A 24,574-nucleotide genomic window follows, 5' to 3' on the forward strand; every position below is an offset into this window, starting at 1 on the left:
TTCACTTATTGTTCAATTGATTTTACTGTAATTGGTAAGCAAATGATAAAAATAAAGTTAACCTTCCCAAAAGAAGGCTAAATCTATGTTTATCACACTATAACTAAATTCCTCCATAGTGATAGTAGAAATGTATAAATTTGTTTCTTTATAGTAACTACCTGTTCCTGGCTATTTCTATCAAGTCCCATTTATCGTAACCTATATATATATATATATTACTGGTTATACACTAGATAGATCATTACAATTTTAAAGCTTAATATTTGCATCTATATTAAATGCTTGACAAGAAGAATATCTCCAAAATAACCTTAGTTAACATTGCTCATTTATTCTAACCATTAAATTTTATAATATCATTTATCTAAACATTCAGAAAAATATTCTTTTTTCTTTTGTAGTTATACTAAGCCCCAATGTAGATTTATTAGAAAATTATTAAAATGTTCTAATAATTATCTCCTCTATTCATTGACAAGAAATGTCTTTCCATCTTTTCAAATGTATCACATATCTGTCAAAGTTACTCTCATACTGGATTTATGTACTTAAGAATATATATGTGTATACATGTATATAGAAATGTAACAACAAATAATGAAAAATAGGACATGGATTTGAAGGAGAGCGAGAGTGGATATATTGGAGAATTTGGACAGAAGAAATGGGAAAGAGAAATGATGTAATTATATTATGATCTCAAAAATTAAAGGAAATAATTTAATTTTAAAATTATCTGAGAAAAAAAGAATCTAAGATTAAAAAAATGTTCTCTCATATTATGTGTTGTTTGTTGTCAGTATTCTAAAAATTTTTTGAAAAAATCCCAGAGATTGACTTTACATAAAGTAATGATTATGTAAGAAGTCTCTTAATGTTTATGTTAATTTCTTTTCTTATTATTTTTCTAAAATAAATATTTTAATTTTTAAAATATATTGTCTGATCAAATGATTTAAATCTAATGGAGACACAAAAAGATAATCTTTCTCTTGTAATAATAACCTTTGCTATTTTGTTTTATATTTTGCTATAGTATTTTTAATTTACAGGACATTAATGACAGTGTCAATATGTCTAGTATACCTACTTAATAGAAATAACTATAAACATACTGGTTAGATGCGGAGAGAACTGTATTTTATCATGTTTAAAATCCATTCTCTTTCAACATGGTTTATTTTGTACTTATTACAACAATGCAATTTATATTTTAACAAGATGACTTTATACAATATCATAAAATATTAATCATAGTTGACCTATTAGCATGGCTGCAGAGCATTTTCTTAATATTGAATTATACTTTTTAGATAGTTAAAGATATCTTATGCAAATCAAATTTGCCTCATAATAGGACTACAGTGTTCAGAGACTTATACTTGTATTTTATAGAATTATTGAATTAAATTCTTAAAATGAATTAAGTTTCTAAAGAAAGAAAGCATTGGTAAATTTTACCTTAATGCCTGTCTCTTGCAAATGGGCCTGTTTTATCCTAGAAAGCTGAGCATAGTAATGATGTACCCACTACCTCTCAGTACAGGTAAGGGGCACCTCACACTTGGTGTCAGGGCATCCAGCCACAATGTGAAGGCTAACATTACATCACTCCATTGATATCTGCATTGCTTCTCACAGATGCTGCTCTAGTCCGAAGTGTGTCTCCCTCAGCCTAAGAAATGCTTGTCACCTAATGAAGCAACCCAACTCAGAGACCTAAATAGTACCCTCCTCTCCTTTCTACTCCCCAGGTTAGACTAAGTCACATAAAGAAATGTTACAAACACCCCCTCAAACCCTAGCAGCACATGTGACAATCAGGCGTGCTCTACTTGCTTTGGAAAGCATTGGCTGTCTGATCTGAGTTTGTTCAGAAGGTTCAAGTGCCTCAAAGTTGGAATTGAGACTTTATAGCCAAATAAATATCATGTATTACATATAATATATTAGTATAATATAATATAAAATATATATGGCATCATAAGTCTCAGTGGTTGTTGTCTTGAAGTGAAAGAAACTGCATCCTAGCTGGTAGGGTGTACTTGGGTTGCTCTGAAAATCAAATATAAGAAAAGTCAGTACAATAATGAACAAAGACAGAGAGCTGGCTTGTATTTTGTTAGAACCATCTCTTTTCTTAAATATTTCACATTCTCCTTTGAGTTTTCTTGACATGTTTTCATAAGTTCTTTGTGTTACCTTAGTTATATACATTTAGGTTGTTTTTGTTACCAAACAAACAAATAATCCTAATTAATACATGCTATTATGTTCGACTTTCCCCTAAACTGAGCTCACAAATCTGAACTCAAGGAAAACTAAAAAGAATGGCAAGCTATTTCTTAAATTCTGTTCAACACTTTTTATGCTAAGTATGGTTCTTTTGTTCTGGAAAACCTTTGATTCTATACAAGATGTAGAGTGTTAATATTTTATCATTTTGGAGTAAGGAATTGACATGGTTGCTTAAATTTAAAAAAAAAATGAACTCTTCTCTCTTTATGTTTTTCTTATGATAGATCTTAGAGTTTTAAAAATTTATAAAAAGAACGTTTTGTTCAAATAGTTGCAATAAAAGTAACCTAAAAGGCAAGTCTTGGCCAGGAGGAGAGGAAAGGTGGCAAAAACATGGATGAAAAACATAATCAGTTCTACAGATGCCAGGACTCAGAACATGCTTACACTACAGAATCAGGAATGAATGTTCCAGTAATGGGAGAAATCAATCAGATTACAATAAATAAAACAACTATTGCAGCTTATGCTTTTGTTGTCGAGTGGTAATATTTAGTTTAGTACTTTGACTACATACTTCATCTTTAAATAGTTATTTGTAATAGAATAAAGTGGATATAAAATATAATGATTTGTCATCCTAAATTCTAGCACGTTCTTTACATTCTCAATTTTCAAACATAATATAAGATATATGGTCTTTTAAACTAAGTATGTATCTCCAAACTGTTGTTTAAGTAGTTATCCTTGGTTATAGTCTCAGTAAGAACAACTTTAAGCACGATCCTGTTATACCAACAGTCTATACAGCATGATCCCATTATACCAACAGTCTTTACAGCATCCAGTTGCTTGGGCTACTTTATTGCCTCCTCTTTACAGAGTTGGAGATTCTTCCTCCAAACCAAATGCATGGTTTTACTAATTCAAACTTATGAGTCCAACACACAAAATAAATCAGTATTTCCTGATATTCATGTAAAAAAAAAAAAGGCTCGGTAAAGTTATTACAAAGAAGCCATTTCTCTTTGACACAGCCACAATTCGGTATGTAAATGATCATTATTAAATGCTTCTATCCAATGGTCAATTCTGGGGTGTCACTTTTTAATTACTTGAAAGAACATTTTGTATTTCATTGATCCTGGACAGTAAAACTGTACAAAACTGTAAGTTTTCCTGTAAAGCTCCCTTTTAAAAAATACTCTTTAAGAACATTGCTAGAATGTTCCTGAAACATATTTGCTGCCATGTAGTATAGGCAGCTCTAGTTCTACATGAGCACATCTGGGCTCTTAGGAAAGTAAAAGTTGGTCCTGAAGAATATTTGGCATGGCGCATGGAACCTATCATACAACCAGTCCTTGATTGTCTGTCCAATTAAGTGAGAACACTGGCCATGGCCAACACAATCTACTCAATGAGATTGCAGTTAATGACACAAAACAGCAGATTGCTAGGAACCTAAAAGAGAATCCAAATTCCAAACATCTATATACAACTTATGAAGCCCTGCAAAAAGTAGTGAGACTAAGTGTGTGGTCAGAAAATGAGCACCACGCAGCAACGGAGACCCTTTAAGGAGCTTCTAAGGCCAGCTAATGCCAAAAGGAAGCCTTGATTATGCCAATTCCCTTTAACCCAGAAATTCTTACATTAAGTGACTGAAACATTTTATTTGTGAGTATGACATAGAGGACAGAACTGTGAAAACAGGGTATACAAACTTTCTTTATTCATTCATCACAGAGCACATCCTCATATCCATAGACAGCAAAAGGAGTATTATTCTCACCCTCTTTGGAAACGTCTTTCATGAAATGCTCAACTGTATTTCTTAGCTTTGATTATACTTATGCAAAACAGTCAAAGAGATGGCATCATCTATGACTGAAAAATAACATTGCTCATTTGGTTGCCAGAGGTCCACGAAATACCTCTTTTTAGAAGAATTTCAAAGAGTATTCTCCCTTGAGATTATTTAGAATTCTCCCCCATCACACTGATTTTACTGCAGGTCCCTTTTAGGTTTTGATTGTATTGAAAATGCATAATAAGTCCTTAATTTTAGTTTCTAAATCAGTGTTTTCTTCCTTGTTAATACTTTGATGTTGTACTTCTGTTTGAACAGACTCATATGCCTTTCTAAAAATCATGAACAGCCAAGGTATGAATTATGAGTGAACATTAGTAGGTGGTTCAATACTGAGATATTTTTTTAATGGCCAGAAAAAATAAAATAATTGTTTAAGCTTTCCTTAAGTTCATGTTCCAGTCTCTCACCATGTATCATCAACAAACAAATCTTAACCCTCATAAAACACACCTTCGAGGACCATGGAGAAATTTTCCTTCAAGTCTCTACACTAAACACCATGTATTTCCCAAGAGCCTAGTTGGGAGCTTGCGGACTATTGTATCTGGCATAGATACTATGCTGATTCAGCATGTTCTCCATACAGTTCAAACAAGCCTTAGAAATACCTACAAGACCACACCTGGTCTCTATAGAGATGTCTCAGCTTTACCCTTGCTCTCTTCTCTAGACTAAATCTCTCCTTTATAAACTTTATAATAACATTTTCTTTTCTTTCAGTACCCACTGTGTTTTATATCATTACAGTTTCTTCTTTTTTAATCAGGTCAATATCTTTTCTAATAAACTCAAATTCCTGTTTTGTCTGTTACTTGTAATATATCTTTAGCATCTAAAGACAGAACATAGTCTGTGCTCAATAAATACCCCTTAACTAAATTAGTTATGTTTACTTCTCTGTCTATAGCAAATTAAAGGTAGAAGATTATGGAAGAAATCAGTATGAAAGACAAGAACAGAAACAGTGACAGACTATACAGAAGTGAGTTAACCTATAAAACGTGGGCTGAAGAACTCAGGGATCATTGGAGTCCAGAGGCAAATTGTCTTAACAGCCATTAGACATTAAGACACCCTCTAATAGTCCATAATTGCATCATTACATTGGAGGTTAGTATAATAATTGAAGCCATCAGGAAGGGTTAGCTCTTGATGCATGGTTAAGATAAAAGTAAAATTAGTAATTCACCTTTAAATTGCATTCATTGAGTGTTTCTGTAAAATAGTTCCTTTTCAGAGGTGAGCTTCAGTTATTGAGAAAAATCTGCTCATTTGCATTCTTCTTCCTACTTCCTAACACTGTTAGAGAAATGAAGTGTTCCCTAACCTCACATTAGAGTAAATAACTTTACATTGTAACAATCCTCTTTTGTTCAATTTTATAGCTGCATGAAAATTATTTTCAAACTCCCCTTAGTGTTTATATTAACAAAAGAGTTAATGCTATATAATGATTCTAGCAAATTTTGCTGTTGAAGAGGGTGTCCTGTACTCACTACAGACAACATTATTCCTTATGTTGCCTGTACAAAGCAAGAGATGGCATTTCCACTTGAATTCTAAATTGAAGATGACCTTGTGCTGCTTTGAGAAAGGCTGGCAGCTGAGGTCACCGAAGTGTATTGTGATAGACAGTGTGGCACTGTGCATGGCCCGAAGGCATGTCCATTGTGTGGATTACAGCCAAGCTGAAAGAATTAGACAGCTCAGAGCATTCTATCATTTTATTTGAAAATGATGGTCAAAGTCATGGGCAGCAACCATTACCACTTTCATAAAAGGACAGAAGCATTCACTAACTCTATCATTTCAAACAGTTCAGAAATTCACAATCAAATACTGTGAATCCAACATATCCTGTGTTGGGTTCTTGTGACAGTCACAAAAGCAATATTTCTGCTTCTACAGTTAAAAAAAAAAAAAAAAACACCATCTACACTGCATCACTCAATTCCTCGCTACCACATGACTAAATCATTGAAGAAAATAGAAGGAAAAATAGACATAAAAATAAAAATGCAACAGTCTTGATTATTAAAGTAACTCCACCTATTTTCCTCATCAGCTTAGTGTTTAAGAAGCTTAATACCAGGGGCTGGAGAGATGGCTCAGTGGTTAAGAGCACTGAGTGCTTTTCTGGAGGACCTAGGTTCAAGTCCCAGCACCCACATGGCAGCTCACAACTGTCTGTAACTCAAGATCTGACATCCTCACACAGATATACATGCAGCAAAAACACCAATGCAAATGAAATAAAATAAATTAAAAAAAAAAGAAGCTTAATACCATATGAAAAACAAATTTCTATAAGGTCTTCACTAGTAATGGTATGAGCAAAATATTTTTAAATAAATCTGATCTACTGCCAGTGGTTCTGAATGAGCCTTCTAAATGATTTCTGAAATAGCAAGATTTAAGTAGAATATTTTGATTGATAGAGAGTTATTTTTAACTTTCGTTTCTTTCAGAAACAGATTAAGGGCAGTACAAAAATATGTTTGAGATTGAAAAGCAGGTGGAAAAATTCACACTTCTGAGCAAGACGTATTGCCTCTTATCTTTGGATTTCTACTTCGTCCAAACATCTTCTCTGGCTAGGGGGTGTGAAAATCCCTGTCGCTTAATGTTGAGATAGAAATAAAGTTGTGACTTACCATTAAAATTCACAGCCCTGATGTAACCCAGGAGCTCTTTCCCATCGATGGTACCCATTCTTGGGCAAAGGCCTATGTATCCTGGGCAGAGTTCTTTGTGCATGTTGTGCAGTGCATAAGCCATGGAATACACTGCATCAATTACAAACTGAACCTTTCCCTCTTGTTCATAAGATGAATCCCGTGCAATTCGCTCCAGTCCTGCAAAGAAAAATGGAAAACATCAATGGACAGTATTGGATTTTAAAGAGAAAAGCATGGTGATTTCCATCCTTTAAACTTAATGAGATACTGCCATTTTTTTAAATATTGGTCCTATCCTTACAAAGTGAGATTTTAATACTTGGTTTTGAATTTTTGTTATTTGTAAAGAGCAGAAATTATTTAACTGGCAGCATGAGTATATAAAAGCCATAATAGAGATAATATATGACCATAATCTCTGTTTCTTCCTTCTCGAGTCCCATTTTATTTTACTTTCTTGTAACTATGTAACATTTAGGTAATGCTATTATTTTTTAAGGAAAATTTGTAAAATGTTGATTCTTTTCATGGTTTTGTTTCCAGAGAACCACTGTATTAGTGGTCTAATGCAAGGTTCCTCTCCACTTCATATCAATTCTTGTTTTGAAAGTGCTGTATTTAGAAGTAATTTTGTAAGTATTAAATGATAATGTTTGCTTAAGTGACTCTGGATATCTTTAAAAGAATCATTCAATTTATTTTCTCTTTGAACTCAATTTTCTCTTTTCTATTAAAAAGATGTAGGTCTCTCAAAATGAATGTCAGTGGGAATAATTGTACCCATATTTAGGCATAGTTAGGGCTGATAGCTGCAGTGTGTAGGTTGATGTTTATCATTTAAAGTGCAATAGCAGCATGGAGTTTAAAAATGAAAAATAAATTAGACATCAGCAATAATCTAACTGTCCCATTCTGAAGTTGAGGAAACTGGGACCTTTGAGGATGATGGTCACAAGGCACATAGAACAGATTCTAGAAGCTTCCCATGTGTCAGACTGAAAACTCAATGTTTTCTCTTTCTTCTGGGAGAAAACATTCTAAATGTCCAGAGCTTGAGGTATGAGGAAAAGAACAAAAATAACATGTTAGAAAGTCCTACCTATCACCCCAACCTATCCAAACTTTATTCCTCAGAAACAAAAGCATGTACTTCAGACTTGCTCATGGACCCCAGTAATGTGTAATAAAAAAAATCTTTAAATACAATAAATAATTACTTTCCTAACACTGATGTATACATCTTCTAAGTTTAGTAGGTTAGATTGAAATGGTTAATATTAGGGTGTTTATACTGAAATAAATTTAGTTACCTGTTTACTCAGTTTCCTTCATTTGATCATTAGACATTTTTCCTCTGCTCTCAGTCATTTCTAGCACTTCATTCTTTTATTTCCTATTGGCTGGTTTTCTGGACCTCAAAGCCTGTCACGATGCTAAATGCTGCTCCTCCACTTCATACATGGATTTTCTTTAATTTTTCTATCTCCAATGCCCATTCTCCAAAACTCAATGTCTTTTCTCCCAACTTCAAAATCTACACATTCTCGATACTATTGATACCTGCATCTAGACGTAGTAGAATTCAAAACAGAGAGTAAAATACTACATCAAAATACTAATCGATTCAAGTCATTTGGAAAAAATAATGTCTTGGAAATTAAGAATTGTGTATCATTTTTGTCACTTGATTGCAACACTTACATTTGAAATTGCTTTGTCTCTAGAAATAACATGTGCCTAAGTCACACTCAGTCTAAAATTGGGTTCTCATTGTCAGATGCAAAAGTAGTATTTTCCTAAAATCTCCTTTTGAGGATATTGCAGGTTTAGGAAAGTAGGAAACACAGCCAGTTTTCACAAAGAGTACCTCCAAGGTCCCAAGGCTAGGCTGACCCCTCGCAGCCTGATCTAAGTCATATATCATGCAGATATGGGAACCATCTCCTCTCCTTGTCTCTTTGTTCTCTTCATGTTTGAATACCACAGTACCGCTAAGCCCACAATTTCACCATATTCCCTGGGAAGCAAGTCTTCCAGCTCTGCCTCAAATTTCCCCACAGTTTTAACCATAAAATAGACAACTCATAAATAAATATTAAAGAAAGAAAACAGCAACTAAAATATTGGTTCTTTCTTCTTAGACTCGTATCTGGTTACCAGCTACTCTGGTAAGTTCTGAATTGAGAATTTTGCCCAGGACATGAGACCGAGACCTGAGCAGTCCTGGAAAAGCCATGGTATTTTCTGAACAAACAAAGAGCAAGAAAAGACAGGAGAGAAAACTGGAAAAAAAAAACCTGCATCTAAGATTGAGGCCTGGATGGTTACTCAGTATTTCCTTGACATTGATTTACTGGACTTGATGAGTCAATGTGAAGTTCAACAGGCTTACAGCTGCTCTTCCAAATCTCACTCATCCCCACAAGTACAGACTCCCAGTGCCACCCTATGTTTGCTGAACTCAAATCTCCTGACACAGAGACAAGAAGAATCTGTTAATTCAAAAACTGCCCAGAAAACTGTGACCTAGCCAGGTTGGGCTGGGTACTGTCTCTTGGGAGTCATGACTCCCTAGTCTACTAATCTTAAAATGAGAGGTATAAATTGACCTAGCTTATTTTATGGTACTACTGTATCAAGATAATTCTTTCATTGGAGTGCAAACAGAAGAAAATCTAGTCAATTCTTCCTCCCCTCTGCCCATCAGATGAAGAGCTGAGGGCCATGTGGTCACTGCTCAGGGTCTGTATGGAGTTCTCTTCTAGATCTCCAGTGAATAACAGTATTCACGAATATTCAAGAAATCTCCCCTAGAAAACATGGTAGTATTCACCTACTGCACATTCATTTTAAAAATACCTAGACTGCTTGTAATATTTAAACACAAGGCAAAACTTGCATGGATAGTTGTTATACTTGATTGTGGCGGGGATAAGCCTGAGAGAAATATATCAGGCACACTTTATATAGGTGCATTTAGAAACATCTTATGTTTGGCTTCATCTTCAAATGTAAAATGTGTGGATCAAGAGGGATAACTGTATAATTTGCTATTCCATAAATTTCAAACTTTCTACCGTGTTTTTAGATATATAGGGTGGCCTGGAGCTTATTTCAAGTAGAAGCCAGAAAGACATGAATGGTCTATTAATAAGAAAGTGTGAGAGATTAAATATTTCCCTCTTGAGAGTGTGGAAACAGAAGGGACGAGGGGAGCAGAGAAAGTGGGCACAGGGGGAAAGGCTGAAGCTCCAGATGCAAACACAGCAGAGGGAACATTTTACACAAGAATGTGCACCTTCCATATAAAGCTGTTCATACTGGGCTTGGAAAATTTCTCTACTGTAACACAAATCTTAAAAGGTCTTATTAATAAAAACAAACCTGGAGCCAGGTATTAGGGTGCATGCTGAAAGATCAGAGAAGCAGAACAAGCCACAGCTAACCTTAGCTCACCAACTTCTCAGCTGTTCCTGTTTCCTCAAACTGCAAGCCTCTGAGTCCTCATCCAATTGATCTCAGCTGAATTGCTGCTGAAAGTTTAAAAGCTTAAAAGCCTAAAAGACTCTAGTTCCTAGTTTTCATGCTTTATATACCTTCTGCTTCCTGTCACCACTTCCTGGGATTGAAGGCACATGTCTTTTCCAAGCAAGACATGAGATCTCAAGCCCTGGGATTAAATGTGTGTGCACCATGCCTGGCTTCTATGTCTATCTAGTGACTGTTCTCTGACCCCAGATAAGTTTGATTAGGGTTCACAATATATTGGGGGTCACAATATCACCACATTTCCCCTTTTTTGTCTAAAATAATAAAAGTAGCTTATAACTAATGTAAGATAAACTATATCCAATAAGTATATACAATGTATACAGTCAAGAATTACATTAACAATGTCCAGTCCATTAACATTTGACAGATTCAGACAAAAGATTTCATTACTTATCCTATTTAAAACAAGTAGTTCCTTTTTAAAAGTAGATTCAATAATTGACAATTTTATTTTATCACTCTACTGCACATCTTCCTCCTCATCCTCTTCCTCTTCTTCTCCCTCCTCTGTAAATACTGCAATTTACCTGATTTTGTTTTCTTTTTAGTTGCTGACTTAAGGAAAAGGGGTAAAAGGAGGATTACTTTGCCCATCACTACAGGCAGATGATGGCTAGTTGTGTAAGTGGCAGAGAACACCTTAGCCAAATTACTTCTAAGCAATTACTGGCCATAAAAAATTTTAGGCATTTTGTAATTTCCCATCACTGAAGGAACATATTTAAAAGTTATACTTACATAATTTATTTTTAGTTTTTTTTTAATTGGTTACCATTTGTGATAGTGCATACCTATAATCACACTATGTAAGAGGCTAAAGAATGATTACAGGTTCAAGAAAAGCATGAGATACATAGTAAGACCCTATAACCAGGGTCTGAGAAAATGGAATCATTGGTAAAGAGGTTGCTATGTAAACTAAGGGACTAAATTTGAATCCTCAGCAGCCACCTATGACACATACCTATAATACCAGTGCTGTGGAAGCAGAGATGGAAGACAAATCCTGAAGCCCACTAGTGAGCCAGCCTACATGAATCAGTGAAGCCATATTCAATGAAAGAATATGTCTCAAACACTAAGGTGGAAAGTGATTGTGGAGGATACTCAACATTAACTGTTGGCCTTCAGGCATACATAAGGACCCATGCACAGATCTATACATCCAGAATGTAGACACTGGCAACAGGTTAGCTCCAAAGTATGGTTAACTTGAAGGTTTTTACTGTAAATATGAGAGAGAAAATGGGCTAAGGCATCTGGAAGAGTCCAAGACGAGAGAGAATATAGTAGACTGAACATGGCCAGCAGATTGGACCTGGCTATGACAGAAGAGAGTAAAGAGAGAGGGGGAAGGCAGGGAGATAGATGAAGACAAAGAGAAGGCCAAGAGAGCACATAACCAAAATAGCACGGTTATAAGAAGAATGAGAAGGAAGAGTTTCTGAGCTGAAGGAAGTTGAAGGGGCAGGGTTGAGAGGATCATCCAGGATGCCAGCATGAACTCTAAAATGTGTAACAGGTAGCTGTGATACTGAGGGAACCTGGAGACCAGCTATGCTTTGGTACACTAGTAGGCACCACAGATAGCCATTTATCCTTTAATGCCAGTGGTAAGGGAAATAGCTCCTTTGGTAGAGGAAAGTAGCTTCACAAGTTCCCAAGGAATCCTGGCTTTTATCTAACAACCAGAATTTGCAGAAGTGGGGTTTCTTGTGGACCCCCTGTGTGCATAAAAACACATGCACACACACAAATATATGCACATACACACAAATGTGAATAAACAGTGTTATAATATCCCCATATAATCTGTAAACAATAAATTATGATTTTTTAAAGCTACTGGAAGTTCTGTTCATCTACAAAGATATTCCCCATTCCCTGTTTAATAAATGTAACAGATTTATGCACACACTCTTGACAAGCAGATATAAAGACACAGAGAGACAAAGTAGAGTTTGTCTTGGTTGTTCTTTCAATGATCCAGCTTCATGCTTTCATACATAATGGATTTCTATGCATTCATACATGTCAGAGCATCTTAGTAAAGGGACTTGATAGGATTTTCACTATTACAACTGTGTCCTTAGCTAGATGTAAGACTCAATTGGTGTGTATGAAGAATAATAATATTGCAGCTTGAATAGTTTTTCTTTTCAACATTTTTTGAGGGTTGTGGATTTGAAACAGGGTCTCCTATGTAATCCAGACTGGTTTTGAACTCGTTATTCTTCTGCCTCAGACTCCAGAATACTGGGATCACAATTTACATAACTTCTTCTGGCCCACCTATCCTTAGTAAAAGCTGAGAAGGCTTCCCACTGACTGGTAGCCTCATATGAATTGGCAGACACTATGAAGCATTCTCCTGTAAGCAGCAAAAACATGTGTCAACAAACAGACTGAAACACATTTCAAAATTTGCAAAAAATAGCTTATTTTTTTCAGGCTGTTTTCAAATCCTGCATTTTTTTCTCTGCAGTGGTGTGACTCTCATAGTAATGTTTAGGATTTTATAGCAGCTAGAGTCGGCTCTTCCCTTTCTTTATCTGATTCTCTCATTCATCTACAGTTTTGAAAGCTGACAGTGACTCGTGAACTTAATTGGCTATAAAATTTCATTATGCTATAGTTTCTAAAGTTAGCGTTAATGTATTACTGTAAAGCGCTAAATATTGTCAAAGGCTGTCAGCCATCCATTTAAAATGTCACCATAAAGTTGTGAAGTGTTTTAGTGCATGGTTTAAAATTAACCGCATACAGCAACAAAGCTCTCTTGCATGTTGGGAGATGAAGTCAGCCTCACAAATTGGACAGCAAGATTGATGCTTTCCTTAATGAAATCTCAAACTTCTGAGTGCACATTATGTTTCTAGAAAACACTGAATGTGTGTGGGTCCAAAAATACCATGTGGACCTCAGTTCAGGTACTTCACACTCTTTGGTGTATCATCTTGGTGCTTATTGCTTCTTTTAAAACTTTTTTATTGAAAATAATTTTTCAATAAAATATATTTATTTTATTGAATATATATATATATATATATATATATATATATATATATATATATATATATATTCTCAGCTTGGTTCCCCCTCCCCGAACTCTCCCAGATACTGCTCACTTCCCCATCCACAAAATTCCATGTCCTTTCTTTTTCTCTCTCTTTAGAAAATAATCAGGCAAACAAACAAACCAAAAGAATTAAAAGAAAAAGAAGTAAAACACAATTGACATTATCTTATAAAGGAAAAATTAGTTTTTTCTCCAATGGAGTCTCACTGTGTATTGCTTCTTAGTAAAAAGAAAAATCAGCTCAAATCTACGAAATGCTGTGTAGGTTAAAATGGGAGTTCCTCAGACAAGCTGGGCAGGAATTTACAGTTTTGGGTTAGACATTTACTGTTGCACAGTTTTGCTTTCTACGCATTTCCCACTTTTCTGGATAGAGTTCAGTTTAGTAAAATTGGAATTTCAGAGAGTTGTGTTCATTTTCTTGAAATTAGACATGGGATGCTTCAATATATAATGGAGTAAACAGTGTTCAATTCAAGGCAAAGAAGTAAAAGAAATTGGAGTGAAGAAATAAAGCTTATCAGTTGCTTTATTCACAGGAAAGCAAACATTCCAATTGTTTGCATCTTTTTTTTATTATTATTGTCTTCATTGGGCTGGTAATCATCTCAGACTCAAAATTCATATGTTAAAAAGTACTTCTTTTATAACATTCCTCCCTGGTGTTTTCTTAAGTATGCAGCAAGTGTTTTAAATAATTAAACCATTTCCTCGAAGTTGCTGCTGAGAGATTGGTGAGAGGAAAGCAAGAATTTGTGAGCCTGCCATGAATAAATGTATCAGGGAGAGAATTTAAAAGTTATTCTGAATTCCACAAGAGTTCCACAGCCCTTACTCATGGCCACCATGATCATGACAGTAATGTTTCACATGTGCTTTCCCTAACACTGCACACAGAGGCTGTGATTGCAGCATACAGTGGCTCTAAAACCAGCAAGAACCTCAGCAAGAAACATTGCTCTCTCAAGAGTGACCAATTGCTATTGAGTTGACCATCATAGCTCATCTTTTACTGGGTGTGCACTGAGTTCAGAGATACAATAAAGGGACCATGAGCAGGAAACATGAGACATAGGAATGTTGCTGGACACTAAGATACACATAAGAAGTGTGAGACCACAACCACAAAGGGATGAAAACTTGGTCCCTGAGCTCAGACAGAAAATCAAGTTGACAAAAAGGAACAGTCAGCTATGGGAGAGGCCTCAACAGTTAGTCACCCTAACGTCAGTTAGTCACTGTCTTAGTTAGGGTTTTCTGTTGCTGTGAAGAGACACCATGACCATGGCAACTCTTACAAAGAAAAAATTTAATTGAGGGAGCCCACTTACAGTTTCAGAGGTTCAGTTCATTATTTTCACAGCAGAGAGCATAGCAGCATGACGGTAGACATGGTGCTAGAGGAATAGATGAAAGTCCCACATTTTACAGCTAACAAGAAGTTGCCTGAGACACTGGGTGGTATCCTGAGCATAGGAAACCTCAAGGCCCACCCCCACAGTGACACACTTCCTCTAAAAAGGCCACACGACTCCCACAAAGCCACACCTCCTAATAGTGTCACTCTATTTGGGAGCCATTTTCTTTCAAAACACCACAGTCACCCAACAGTCAGTTGCACCTTGAACACATTCCAGAATCTCTCTAGGCCTGGGCCTTATGCCAAACTACATGCCACCTCAAGTTAGTTGGTATTCAATGACTTTTTTTTTCAATTCAACAGCTTAGATTAGATCATGGAACATCTTAAATGCTTGACTTAAATACTAAATATTATTTACTTTATTGTTTCATTGATTAATTTTTATTTTTGGTAATGTCATACATACATATGAAATATTCTGATTACAATGCTTCCTAGCCTCTCTTAGCTCCCTCCCATCCCTATCAACATGATTAGCATTTTTCCATGACTTTCTTTTTATTTTGTCATCTTTTTAATTTAACAGAGAGCATCTGTGTGACCACTGGATCAGAACTACCCACTAGAGCCTGGTAGGGTCATTTCCACTGCCTCATCCTATTTCCAATTTCTATATGGCCTGACTTCCAACTTGTATGTCATTCCCAGCAACCATTTTAAATATAGATTATGGCTATCTGTCTTAAAGTAAATGATATTGTTTAATTAGATTCCAAAGCCTGTTCCTTTCTAATTTTTTCTTACCTGAACTCTTTACAATCATTTGAAGACTATACAAGGGTATTACTTAATGTACTAACCCCACTTCTCCAAAATGGGATATCTTATAAGTGACTTACTGTTGAGCCCTAGAAATTCCATACCAACCAAAGCACCAGATGAAAGCCTGAACTATAATCCCTGCACTCTGTCTTGGCCAATGTTTCACTCCATTTTTATTATTAGACTGCAGCCACCGCATATCAAATCAGGTTCTTGGCAAAGAAATATAGTATTGAGTTCAGTTCTTGTTATGGAAAATGAAGTCAGAGAAGTGTAAAGGAAGGGAAAGAGTGCATAATTAAAATGGCCAGGATGCTCACAGATAACATTTGCTTACCGATAATATTAAAATACTATAATTCCTCCTTTACAAAGAAAAGATGAGGCTCCAAGTGTTGAGCAATTTCCCTAAGATCAGAAAGGTAAGCAGTACATGATAATCTAAAGTCAAATGTCTATAACTCAAAACTTCCCCCAATATCTACCAAACCTCCTCCTCCTCAGGAAATTTTCTCTGATTCTTCCAATGCAGGTTCAAGTTTGGATTTTTGTATCTAAATTACTGATTAGCACTTCCTACATTGTAGTTAGATATTGGGCGGGCGGATGCTTATCTTAAAGAAAACACTAGAACAAGAATTAAAGAATATGAGCTTTTACAGAAACACTAATGAATATTATCAAACATTAAAGACAAAACTTACTTTGAAATAAACTACACAGGTGAAATAGATCTCTATAATATTTTAAGCATTTTCCTGAGCTATAACAGAATCTTGCTTGTGAAGTGCAACTATATTTTGAAGTCAAATGGCTGAAATCCACAAACAAAAAAAATGACTAAATATTTGTGAGAAGACTCAAAGATAGCCAGACTATAAACAGATTATTTACAAAGAAGGAACACTGTAGCCTAGTAAGTATGTATCTCTTCTGATGTCTCTGTGGGATTTCTGTAGGTAAATAATACCAAACTCAGAAAGGAATTTCCACCTAAGATTCTGCTTCGTGGATTCTGTGGCAGGCTTGTTGAGGACCTGTAAAAACAAATGTATTGAACTAATGAAGTGGTTTGAACCTCTGCCTTATCCATTTACAAGGAGCAGAAGAAAGGAGAGGATGAGGGTCCTTTGCTGAGAATCTCCTGTGCTCTGTATTCTTTGTAATTTAACTGCAGTAGCTGAAGGAAGGCTCCCTAGCTGCCTGTGGACAGATACACCAGGAGACACTTGTAAATCAGCCAGTGAAGAGCTCTCCAGTCTACAATAACTCTTTCCTTTGTGTCTGGCAGGAAATGAAAAGTGCTTCAGGCAGGTGCCAGGTGTCCCCTTCAGGTGGTGAAATTTCCAGCAATGCCCCAGGGTGTCTAAGGCACTGAAAACCCTCAGGTAAGTGGCAAATAAGATTAAGAGCTTATCTTCAGGCAAAACAGCCGGGTTAAAAGAAAGACATTGAGAAGACTAAGTTATTTTATACCTTGATCCCTAAATCCCCAAACAAAGAAAAGGCTGCTTGATTAAATCCAGTCATTTGCATTTTTCTACATAATTATCTGTCTTAGATCCTGCACATAGGAGACAAATTTTGTGAAAGTTTGTATGAAAATATTGATGAATAGTGAAGTTTTCTTTCTTGAAAGCATGTTAAAGATAACTCCTCTGTAGATAAATTCAAATTTTCCTTCCTATTTCCCATTTCAGCATATAAGGGAGAACTAAATGCCACTCTGACCCTATGTTATAGTCTGAAGACCCTATGACTTGGCTTTGGACTTTTTTTTCCCTAATTACAAAAGTAGCGTGTTGGATGGGTAGAATTGGGAACACAGTGGATGAAGAAGAGAATAAAGAGCATCACTCAGCATGCTCTTCTTGCCACCATTTGTACATTGGTCTGTGGCCTTACAGCATTTCTTTGCCTCTCCCTTTAAAAACATTAAAGTGATCTATTCTTTTTAATATGCTGTATTCACTCCACTTACAGGGGGAATTTCCCTTTATTGCAGGAAAGTATGACTTTTAATACTGTCTTTAATCTTTAATTAAGATTCTTATATAATCTTCCATCATTGAACGGATTTGAATTTTTGTGTGTAATTCTTTTCTCGGCTCTCAATGTGACGTTTATGGCAAGGTCAGGGGTCCCAGTTTGGTTTTTCAAATTGTGAGCCAGTTCTGCAAATGGTATTTGTTGAATGTGTATTTTTTTTCGATCAATTTATATGAAGCCACATTTAATACATATCAAAATCTTATATATTTTGAATATCTAGCTGAAGTTCCTGCCTGAAGCCATTTATCTCTTTATATGCCAATATCCCATCTTTAATGGTTATTGTGATTTCATAGTGTAGGTTATTGGTTCATTGATTGTATCACACTCTTCTCTTTTAATATCTTGACTAGTCTCACTAATTTAAAAAATGAAGCTTTTGTTAGAGTTGAGTTAATTTGTAACTATTAATTACAGAAGATATGACATAGCAGGCACATTAATTTCCCATCTGAAAACATGGGATTTCTGTTTACTAAAATATTTGTTCAGAATCTTTAGTAAATATATGCCAGTCATATATTTGATTTTAAATTAATTCCTTGCAGTATCATGCTATGTAGTTTTATAAAATAAGAGCCTTCCATTTGACTTTCAATTTGCTGTTATTGGCATAATTCATTAATTTCAGTTCAATTTTTAATGCTCAGTGCCATTTTTACTCCTGTTTAAGTTCTGTACATCCTAGAAGGCCCTAGATTTAAGTCCTATCCCTTTCAAACATGAAAAATGCAAGAAAGATGGGGCTCCTGGAGCAGATAGATCAAGATTTGAACATTGGCTCAGAGGCTCTTATCCTTCATTTATAAAATTGGAATTTACTGCCTATGTTACATGGTGTTTGTGAGGACTCAATAAAATAAGGTAGGCCATTCAATATCCCAGGTAGTGGCACATCATGGCTTGATATGTGGGGCCGTAAAATGTTTAACCTTGTGTAATGTCCAACACTGTCCAAATCACACAAACATAATAAATCACAACAGAAGTCAAAACCAGGGTAGAGATTCATACATTTATTCAACAAACAAGAACTGACAGTCACCCTGCATCCCATCATCCATGGTTCAAATCTTAGGACTTCCATTTACTCATTATAGGGTTCCAAGTTAGGCCCTTAACATGCTGTGTTTCAGTTTTCCTATCTATGAAATGAAGACACTAGCATATACTCCATAGGGTTGATGTCATAATTAAATGAGTATACATATATATATATATATATATATATATATATATATATATATATATGGCAGCTTGAAGAATATGCTGAAAATATTGTGCTCTACATAAGAGGATGTCCTTACCCAAAAGTTTTATGCCTCCTCTGTATCTCTCTGTCTCTGTTTCTCTGTTTCTCTCTGTCTCTGTCTCTCTCTTCTAATACCTTACTTGTAATTCAGAACTTGAGATATTCCTTTCCCTCCCAAGTGCTGGGAATGTATGTGTAAGCTACCATACCTAGTAAGATGTTATTATTGTCGTCTTTATTATATTTATTCAGTTTTGTCATTTGTTAAGCTGTGGGTTGTGATAATAAATGAAAATTGACTTGTTCCTGATGTTGTAGGGAGACAGCAAGACAGATCTGAGCAACACATGGAAACTACTTAGTTGGATGGAGCATATAAGGCGAGCACAGGAGGAAGGTATCAGCGGTGGTAAAGCCTCAGTAATGGGAATGCAGAAGAGTGTGAGGGGCTGGGTAAAGCCTCTGAGGCTGGGTAGAAGAAGCAAGACAGTGTCTGGTGGGGCCTAAGAGGAAGATGGAACAGATAGCAGCACTAGCTGGCTCCCTAGATTAAATTAATCCTCTCCTTAAGAGCAGTGGACAGTAAGAGAACAATAGAATGGCCAGAGTTCCAGTTCAGAAAGAGCCCTGGGTCAGGAGAACAGGGAAGAAGTTCTGCAATGCCAGAATTGACTCATTATTTGGAAAACAAAGTTGGGACCTGACCTTACCATAACTATCACATTGACAGCCAAGAAGAGAATTGCTGAAAAAATATGTCTATTCAATGATAGACAAATACACAGAATCAAAGATGAAACACAGTGTTGAAAAACTACACTTTTTACTCTCTTGGCAGCAGCCTGGATTGCTTGGAATTTCCATGGGACACCTTTAGCCAACAACTCAATCAGATGTAACCCAGTCCTGGTGCTTGAAGCTATGTTTGATGACAAGAGATGGCCAGTAGCGACTCCATCTCCCTCATTATTTGAACACAACTTATTGAGCATGGCAAGGGCAGGCTGATGCCTACATAGAACCTTCACCCTTATGAACATGGAGAGATACTCTGTAGGCTACCAAAAGAGAAATCTAAACACCAACCCAGGCACAAAACCTTTGACCTACAATATGTCCTGCTGTGGAATAATCCTTCTGTACAATGTTAATATGCATTGCTCTCATTGGTTAAAAAAAAAAAAAAAAACTGACAGGCCAGTAGCCAGGCAGGAAGTGTAGGCAGGACAGCCAGATACAGAGGACTTTTATTAAAAAAAAAAAAAAAAAGCCACACTTCCCTGAAACATAGGAAATTTTTCCCTGTAGGCAGAGTGAATACAATTTATTTAAAAGACTATATGGATGGAGTGAGCCATTAAGAGATGATTTCAGACAGAAGCATTGCATGCCATGGAATAAGATGATAATAAAGGGGGCTGGAGAGATGGCTCAGAGGTTAAGAGCACTGACTGCTCTTCCAGAGGTCCTGAGTTCAATTCCCAGCACCCACATGGTGGCTCACAACCATCTGTAATGAGATCTGGCACCCTCTTCCATATACATAATAAATAAATAAATCTTAAAAAAAAGATGATAATAAAGATGAAAATATGTGGATGTGCTTGAGACATGCTTGCAGTCAAGATCCATAAGATTGCTATTGTTGCTGGGGCAGAGGGTGGTCCTGAGAGCTGTGCTTAGCTGCCTGGCATTTGTCTGCATAGATCCAAATGCTGTTCAGTGAAACAGGCCACACTCTCCTGGCTAGAAATATAATTTCTCACAGACAACTATGTAAATGCCTATTGGGCAATCAACATGGTATCTCTGTTCCATTAAGATAAGGTCATGGACTATTACTAGCTCTCACCTCCTGTAAACTTTGTCAGCTCACTTGGCAACAAGGAGACTGTATTCGCCCTGATTAATAACATTTTTGTTTTCAGTGTCAAGTTTCAACAGTGGATTATGATTATTTTTGTTACTGACAAATTTCCCAGGAGATAAAGTACAACCTAGGAACTCGAGAAGAGCTATAATGACACTTAAAAACATCATAGAATAGGGATGGGAGAAGCTCAGTGGGCAAGAAGAGCTCTTGCTGCTCAAGGATGAAGGCCTGAGTTCAGATCCACAGAAACCATATATAAAGCTAGGCATGGCCACATGCACCTCTATCCCATTGCTGGGGAGAGATGAGAGAGGAGGATAGCTGGGTATTGCTGACTGTCAGCCGAAGGAACAAACAAATAACACACACACACACACACACACACACACACACACACACACACACGCACACACACACACACAAAAAAAAAAAAAAAAAAAAAACAAGCCCAAGGTTTAGTGGAAAATTCTGTCTCAAAGCATTAAAGAGGAGATACATGAAGGAGAACCTTTGACACTTTTTTTTAGCTTATGCATGTATATGCAGGCATGCATTACTTGTGTACATACATACATACATGCATCACATACCACACACACACACATACTCAAAGCCTGTTTTCTTTTTAAACTTTATGACATGACCTATGAGTGGTTCTTGACATCATCATACTGAGTTGAGTCAAAACAGTATAGTGGTAAAGAAAGTAAACAGAAGTGAAGCATTACCAATGGTAACACCAAAAAATGTTGCAGAAACTTGCAGTTGAGAAGTGTGTTGCTGAGGTAATTGCTTTCACACACAATAACTTAGTAATCTGGAGTATAATCAGAGAAGCTCAAAGCTCACAAACCCATTTCAATTCTCATTTTGCAAGTTAAAACTAGAAAGCTAGGCCTGGGTAGTTGCAGGGTTGGTCAGCCCGCCAGCTCTCCCCTGTCTTCACCACCAGGGGGAGCTCTCCTGAATTGCCCTGGCTAGCTCACCCCTTGCAGTGATGAGCAAGGGGCTGGGGGTGGGGGAGGGAGTTCTCCTGCTTTCATGCCCTTGGGGTTTGTTCTCCCACAATTGCACCTTCATGGCCACCTCTACTGTGTTTCCCAGGCGTGGTGCAGGGGCCACTCTCTGAGTGCTGCAGCTGGTGAGGGGCAAGGACAGCTCTCTCACTCTTAAGATCTCAGGGCCAACTCTCCTACCTGCCTGAGTCATTGATGGTGGAGGTATATCTTCCCAGCCCGTGTGGCCACATGACAGATGAGTAATAGGGGCAGCTCTCCCATGCTCACAACTTCAGGTCTGGCTCACCCACACCTTGGCCAATAGGATTGGCTCTATTGTGCTGCCTGTTCTCCCTAGTGTTGCAGAACCAGTTTTGTGTTGGCCCATCCCCAACATCCACCCCATCTATGATCTGCTAGAGCAAGCAAAGAGACCCGTCCTGTAGACCCAAAGCTGCAGGATCTCCACAACACAGGACAACAGGATAACCAAGAGGAGTTCCAGTGAGCACCCAGCATCCACAGTGTAGCAGAAACCAGAGGCCGCAAACCAGACCAATGACTCTTTACACTGAACAATGCAAGTAAAGATATATGGACAAAAGGGTTTCCTGCATGACTCACTGTGTCACATTACTGTTTCCGTGATGAAATCGATTTTTTCCTTTTCACTTTTTTTCTTTTTTCTTCTTTTTTTTCTCTTAAATTTATTTTATTTTATTTGTGGCAGGGGGAGGTTGCAAGGGAGGGCAGATATGAAGGGACAAGGAAATGAATGGGATGGAGATGCATGATGTGAAAGACACAAGGAAATAAAAAGAAAGTTTTAAAAAAAGCAAAAACAAAAATTAGAAACTGGGTGATTTTTTTCCAGATCTAGTAGCTTACGAAACATAGTGCCAGACATTGACTCCAGTACCAAACTGCATGACTATCCCTATTTTGCTTCCATTATGTTCCACAGAGGATAAGTAAAGCTCAAAGTATTAGCTAAATACGTTTGCCTAAAAGAAAGTCAAAGAAATTACGGGATGAAATGAGTAACAAGAAGACATAGGAAAGTTGTCTCAATCCCATGGGGACTAAATCAGTGGAAGCCAGCAACAAAGAAAGATATTGTTGTGGAAATGGCAGAAGCAAACGTTTTTGGAACAGAAGCTAAATACTTTCAAAGACAGAAAGTAGCTCAAGTGTAAGATGTGAACACTTGAAAGATGACGTTACAGCATCTGTGTGTAGAGCTCACCGCTGGCCAAAGCAGAAACGATCGCTGACTCCTCTGCATGACTGACTTGGTCTTTGACTTTTCTTCCCAATTTTAGGGGTCACAGAGCAGGTGTAGGTATAATACCAATGGCTGATTAAAGCAGGTCGCAATCTGTCTGGGAGAGCTTCGGGGCCATCCTTCATGAGGACAGGGACTAGACAAGATGACCTCTGCTGTTGCCTTGCAATTAATCCAATCAGCCTCTGCTTCTGTCAGATACCTTCAGGGATGCCAACGGTACTCAAGTCCTCAACAGGATTCAGCAAACATGGAGGTTTCTGCCTGTGCTTACTGGAGAAGCAAGATTCATCTTTCAGTCACCTTTTTCATTTAATTTTTTTGCACATTTTTGCCACCACAATAATAAAAATCCTCAAGTTTTAAAACAGAAGCTGGACTTAAATCTTCTAAGTTCATACTAGATGTGGTGTAGAGACCTAATACATCTTAAGTTAAAGGCAATGTTTGGAAACCAACTAATCTTCGATCTTTGCTAAAGAAGGGGATATAAATAAAGCAATCCCATTAGTACCCTGTTCTTTCACTTGCATATTCTATGTTATGTTCCATTCTAGGAAAATGACTATATATTAAAAGGGAGCTGGAAAAAACATTGGTCAAATAAACTGATTATATGCCCTTCTCCTTTTGTAAATGTTAAGTAAAGATTCTGAAATGTAGTTAGTTGGGGTGCTGGGTTTTTTTTATTTCCACCCAGGACTAAGAAGATATTTTCCATAGTAGAGGCGATGGATCATCTGAGGCTAACAACATTAGACAGTGTTGAAACAACAGACCCAAGATGAGGCAAAGTCTCACATGACAGCTCATTTCAAGTTTCTCATAAATCAAAAGCCTGTGGTTGTATTTCAACACTTCCTAAACAATCAATAAAACATCAGTATTCATTAAGCAGAACTCATACATAGCATTGCCCAAGATAAAAATTGTGGCTTTTTACTAAGAATTTAACTTACAAGGGAGAAAGTGAATTACTTTGACAAGGCTTTTCCTAGAAAAATCTCACTAATATAAAACAATGTTCTTCACCATTACTTATAAACTAAATTACCATTCGTGGTTTGTAAAAGTTATGCTAGAATGTAGAGAACATTTCAAAACAAAGGTGAATTCTAGCCCAGGTAGGACTAAAGTAACCACCCAGAATCCTGTCTTACAAAAACCCTGGGTTCAGCTTGGGAGACAGAGCAAGATGCCTTAGAATCTCTCATTGTTACTGTGTATGCAAATGCAAGGAGAAAATGGAAAATATTTTCATCTCTAAACTTTCATTGCATGCAAATGCAATAAAAAACTGAAAATATTTTCATCTTGGAATGTTCATCACAAGCTTTGAATATCAAAACACATTTTGTGAGAAAAACTATAAATAGAAATCTGATAAATTTAGAACTAATGTGAGACTCATAGCCTGAGCTGCACTTTATATTTATTTCTAACAAATCTGTCTTTTCGCAGTGATTTATTTTTGCTACCCAAACTATGTTACTGGCATTAAGG

General features: G+C 36.6%; 1 protein-coding gene across 1 annotated transcript in view; it reads right to left on the reverse strand.

Annotated features, from left to right (window-relative positions):
• The window catches only part of Grm8 (glutamate metabotropic receptor 8), a 797,537-nt gene that overhangs the window by 281,493 nt on the left and 491,470 nt on the right, over positions 1 to 24,574 (reverse strand). Inside the window, exon 7 of the mRNA XM_052720824.1 lies at positions 6,772 to 6,972. Within this exon, the coding sequence (XP_052576784.1) occupies positions 6,772 to 6,972 (201 nt within the window). The remainder of the gene's footprint in view (positions 1 to 6,771; positions 6,973 to 24,574) is intronic.

Source organism: Peromyscus californicus, unplaced genomic scaffold (assembly GCF_007827085.1).
Source record: "Peromyscus californicus insignis strain IS unplaced genomic scaffold, ASM782708v3 Scaffold_6__1_contigs__length_162567912, whole genome shotgun sequence".
In the NCBI taxonomy this organism is placed as follows: domain Eukaryota; kingdom Metazoa; phylum Chordata; class Mammalia; order Rodentia; family Cricetidae; genus Peromyscus; species Peromyscus californicus.